We start from the raw sequence: 5,494 nt of genomic DNA, 5'->3' as shown, positions 1-5,494 counted from the left end.
GTTGTGATTTTTGTTTTTGTTTTCATTTGGGTTTCTTTAATTCTCTTGTTGGCAAATATTGATGGTCACTAATTGGCATCTGCTTTGAAAAAGCTGAATTCTTACTATCAAATTTAACCTCTTCATGCATGGAATGTGTGAAACTTGTATACTTTGATATATTCAGTAATGTGAACAATGCCTAGTAATGGAAATAGCAAATTTTGTTACTGATTTATTCCCATCTCTTCTGAAAATTTTTTTTTTTAATTTCAAAATAAATATTGACATGCTGAAAATAAGAATATCTGAGTGATTCCTATGTCTTATATATTGTGAGTTATTTCTAGTATTTATACCTAATTTATGTAGTTGAGTGGTAATAATCATTAAGCTTCTGATTGCTTTGTGGATTTTACATCTCTTGATAATAGAAGATAAGAAGTAGCTTAAATAATATTCTCAAACAAATCATAATTTTTATGTCATTTTAAATATTAATTTATTGATGAAGTTTTAATAAAAGTAATGTACTGGGAAGTTCTTATCTGATGTCCAAGAAATCTTAATGCCAGAGTATATTGATAGTTATTATGGTGTGTGTGTGTGTGTAAGGGCAAGTAATCACAGGCAAGAAAAGTTAATCAATGCTGGGCTTAATATTGCTATAATTTTATATATTTAAAAGCCACACACATCTTTTGACATGATGTAGCTGTTTAACACAGGCTAGGACACATGACTGAAGGTCCTTTAAGTATAGATATGTCCAATTAAGGATCATCGTGGGTTTGCTTAGTCTCCTTATATTTTGTGTCAGGTTGTGCTTATGATTTAGTACACATGTTCTAAGAGGCGTTTCCAATCTAATAATTCTTGAATTGTTAATGTCTAGGGAACAGAGATGCTCCCTGTAAATTTCATGTTATGTTTTATACTACAACTTCATAATGACTTATTTTACCTAATTCTTCAATTTTTATATTAAAACACTCAGCCAAAATTTTATGATAAAGAATGGGGTAGTCAGACTGCAACACCTTCGATTCATTGCTCAGATCCAAAAAGAAGACAAAGTACATATTTGGTTTGAAAATACTTCATTTCAGTGTGATTCATATTAAATTACAGAAAAGCTGAATTTAGTGTTTAATTATGACTAATGCAAAATAAGACATAATTTCAAAAAAAAAAAGTTATCTCTAGTTGGAATTTAAATCCATATTGGTGTATGAGGGATCTCTGAATTCAGCTTTGTGTAGAGTGTACATAGAGTAATTTTAATTAGTTAGTGAAATGGAAAAATAATTTTTAAAAGGTGCTTAGCATTTTAAATTAAACTTTTTATGTGAAGTTTTAAATATTAATGTAAGATGAATTATAAAAATGAGTGTCCTGCCTGTATTTTAATACATAGGAATTTGAAACTTGCAGTGTCCCAAGCACCTGCTCTTGAATAATTTACAATTTAATTTCTAGGAGTGTCTTCAGTTGATGTGCTAATGTATACACTATAGTCAGGAAATTATATATTTATTAAAAGAGTTGAGTAAATAAGTTTGTAACCTGCACAAGGCCAAGAAAAGGGAGAGGACTACTTAACTGCCACTTCATTTTATTGACACATAGGGGGTAAAGTTGACCTTGGCAAGATTTGAACTGAAAATGTATACAATATTAAAAATAGTAATTATTAATATGCTGTTCAAAAATAGTTTTCATGTTTAATATAGAATGAGCAACAGGATACTGAAGATTAAAACTGCGACGTTCAAATTGCTGCGAGATCCTGAAGAAAAATGGACAAAAAAATTGTATTGGTCTAAAGTTTATCATAGAAGCATGTTTTCAAATGGTAATGGCCTTAATGCTAAAAGTATGGTACCTTTTTAAACAACATTTATAAAAACATTTGAAGTGAAGATTTACAAAGAAATTTTGTTACATAAATTTCATTAGTCTATTAAGCATGTTTTAATTTCAAATATTTTTCCTTAGACAATGAAAATGTCAATAACCCTTTAGCAATCTGTTGAATGTAATGCTTATTCATTCACATTGTTTTGAATTAATTATGCATTATCTTTTTTGAGATTTTGATGAGTTTGTTTTTAGACTGACATGGTAGGGTGCGTGTGAGAGGGACAGTTTGAGCATAATACAGGCAGAATATTTTGAGCCTGATATGGCCCTGTTTGAATGCTAAAGGATTAATGTTGTTAATCATTGTTAAATTGGGTATTATCAGAAAATTAATGGCTTGTGTTGACAGCTTTTAGTTAGGATTTCTAATCCCTATCAAAATAAAATAATAATCTGGGCTTGTTTGTTAAAAATCAAATTGTATAGTTACCATCACTATTGTTTTTCTCCGGTAAGCTATTGATGTATTTCAGTTTTTCTTTAATGATATCTATTTGTTCACTGTTTAATTCGGAGCTTTGTGCTGCAGTTATTTTCTGAACTTGGGATGTTGTCAGATAGTTGAACTGGTGTGGATGAAAGTTCTTGAAAAGAAGGGAAAAAATGAAAAGCACAGTTAAACATGAATGCAATATGTTATGAGACGTAGAGTACCTAGGCCTACATTGAGTAGGCATTGCAAGAGTCTATTTGTATTTTCTTAGTAGTATGTTGTAATTTCCACTGATTTAAAATTTGTGAAGAGTGATAGAACTTGCATTATTGTCTTTTGACAACTTTCAAATATTTGTTTAAAAGGTAAATACATGGCTCACAGACACTTTATCTTTGTTTCTCATTGAAAGTTTCCATGCTGGACTGAGTGAAGGATATAGCAGACACTTTGAGTTGTCTGCCATATCAGAAAGTATAGGAAGCCCTAATACTGATGGCTGAAACTACAGAGAATGTGCAAGGGCCAGTTATAATGCAAGAATTGTGTAGTTTGTATTGCAAGACAATTATACTAGGCTCGTCTGTTTCCCAAGTGAGTGAACCATTTACAGGTCACAGTAGCCTACTATGTCGCAAACTTGTAAAAATGGTGAACTGTTACCTTCAGAGATTCAGCTGCAATCTTTGGTATTGTGTCTGGAAGTATTGCAGTGATTTGTGTTGATGTCAGCTTCTGTAAATCTTCTGCTGATAAACCACCTGAAATGTATTGCATGCATTAGCTTGATTATTTTCTCAAAAGCTTACAGTAAACCACCCTCTACATATTTGATGGAAAAAGCAACATAGATTTTTCTTTTGTTGGAATTAGAGAGCAATAGTTCTGGTTTCAGGTTTCCATTAAGCCATTCAGTAGTTGGCAGTATTTCTTGTGGCAAGAGTCAACATAATATCACTGGCGTTTTAATTTCTTGCCAATGGTTGTAGCCTTCAGTGAAAGACAACTATGTGTCAGTGTGTATGTCTACATGCTGGCACTCTGTTGGTTATGAGAATGAGATTTCCAATTGATCCAAGTAACGGAATGACTTGCTTGTGAAATTAACAAGCATCCAGCTGTAGAAACTGCCAAATCAGATTGGAGCCTGGTGTTGCCATCCAGTTTCACCAGTCCTCAGTCATATCATCTAACCCATGCTAGCATGGAAGGTGGACGTTAAACGATGATGATGAGGGCTGACCCTTTGAAATACAGGTACTCATTTTTGCTAGTTGTGAGGACTGGAGCAAAGGGAGATAAAGTGCCTTGCTGTCAGTAATTGAACTCCTGACCCTAAGATCATGAGCAGGCTTCCAGACAGTTTCTGTCTACCAAATTACAAAAGGGTTTGGTTGGTGCTGCATAGCAGAATCCAGCAAGGATCACATGGTTGTAAAGACATAGCCATATTTGCACCACAAAATGCGCGATGGGATACTCAGTTAATATCAATCATATACGAAAGCATTTAACCACCATGTACTTCAACCCTAAGCTTGTATTGCATCCATTCTCATCTCTCTTGTTATTTATATCTTTTCTAAAGTTTTCAGCATTGCAAAGCATTCTTTTGCAAACTATTTGCATATTGATATGAATGTTACAGCCACTTCTTAGGTACAGAAATGATATGCTCTGCCCATTTTCCTCTTAAAGGTATTCTCAACATATATTTCATAATTTACATTTTATGGTGAGAAGAGATCCACGTGTGTTAAGAAGCTTGCTTCCTAACCACGTGGTTCTGGATTCAGCCCCACTGCATTGGACCTTGGGAAAGTGTCTTCTACTACAGACTCAGGTCAACCAAAGCCATGTAAGCGGATTTGGTAGATGGACACTATCTTTGTGTGTTTGTCCCCCATCACCACTTGACAACAAGTGTTGGTGTGTTTGTGCCCCAGTTCAGCAAAAGTGACTGATAGAATAAGTACTGGGTCTGATCCATTCCACTAAAAGTTCTTGGAGGTGGTGTCTCAGCATGGATGCCATCTAATGACTGAAGCAAGTAAAAGACCATTGTATAGTTGAGATTTTATGACAAGTAGACCAAGAAGTAGAATGCATACAATGAGGACTAAATCACAAATGAGGGATAGGGTAAATTGGTTCTACACATTGTAAAAAAAATAGGATGGAATGTGCAATGATTATAGGTTTGGTTGAAACAACACTACATTTGGAAGCCTCTTAATGGTTGTTCAGCACTTTCAGATAGTTCTCTAATGTTTTAAAATAAAGGATACATTAGAGAATGTAATTCTATATAACTTGAGAAATCTACATTCATGACCAGAATGCCTTTCATAAGTTTGCTTGATTAGATTTGGGTTGGACTTCATCAATACACACACATTCTTTTCATCTTGATTTTTATATTTAATTCCCATTTGAATAACTTTAACCAACTGTAGGAAAGACTAAGAAATGTCAGAACTTCATTTTAAATGTTAATGTATTGTATCATTGCTGTGACAGGTAAGTTATGGATAAACTAAGTCTCACTTTGGAAAAACACTTAGTTACCTCATTTTTCCTTACCTTAATCCTATTACCATATTTCTATAGAAGTACATTGTTTTTCTTTCAATAAAATTTAAAAATAATGAATATAGTGAAATAACATAGTCACTTTGAAGCTGATGTTTGGAACAAATTAACATGAAATTTTGATTGGATATTTTTAGTTCACTTTAAAACAAGGAGTCTATACAATAAGAACAAGAGCAGTTTAGTATCAAAAGGTTTAGAACATCAAGACTGATTGATTATGATTATCATAATCATCATCATCGTTTAACGTCCACTTTCCATGCTAGCATGGGTTGGATGATTTGACTGAGGACTGGTGAAACCGGATGGCAACACCAGGCTCCAATCTAATTTGGCAGAGTTTCTACAGCTGGATACCCTTCCTAACGCCAACCACTCAGAGAGTGTAGTGGGTGCTTTTACGTGTCACTCGCACGAAAACAGCCACGCTCGAAATGGTGTCTTTTATGTGCCACCTGCACAAGCCAGTCCAGGGGCACTGGCAACGATCTCACTCGAAAATCCTACGGGAGCCAGTCAGGCGGTACTGGCAACGGCCACGCTCAAAATGGTGCATCTCATGTG

At 34.1% G+C, this 5,494-nt stretch overlaps 1 protein-coding gene across 4 annotated transcripts in view; it reads right to left on the bottom strand.

The window, feature by feature from the left end:
* Window positions 1-1,496: 1,496 nt before the first annotated feature.
* Window positions 1,497-5,494, bottom strand: part of LOC106874393 (uncharacterized) — a 125,336-nt gene continuing 121,338 nt past the window's right edge. For all 4 annotated transcript variants that reach the window (XM_014922111.2, XM_014922110.2, XM_014922112.2 and 1 more), the window contains 3 exons: window positions 2,999-3,096; window positions 2,333-2,486; window positions 1,497-1,768 (listed from right to left, as the gene is read on the bottom strand). In XM_014922111.2, coding sequence (XP_014777597.1) covers window positions 1,704-1,768; window positions 2,333-2,486; window positions 2,999-3,096 — 317 coding nt within the window. In that variant the 3' untranslated portion in view covers window positions 1,497-1,703. The remainder of the gene's footprint in view (window positions 1,769-2,332; window positions 2,487-2,998; window positions 3,097-5,494) is intronic.

The sequence above is a fragment of the Octopus bimaculoides genome, chromosome 5 (assembly GCF_001194135.2).
Source record: "Octopus bimaculoides isolate UCB-OBI-ISO-001 chromosome 5, ASM119413v2, whole genome shotgun sequence".
Lineage (NCBI taxonomy): Eukaryota > Metazoa > Mollusca > Cephalopoda > Octopoda > Octopodidae > Octopus > Octopus bimaculoides.
This window is presented reverse-complemented; position numbering and strand designations above follow the sequence as displayed.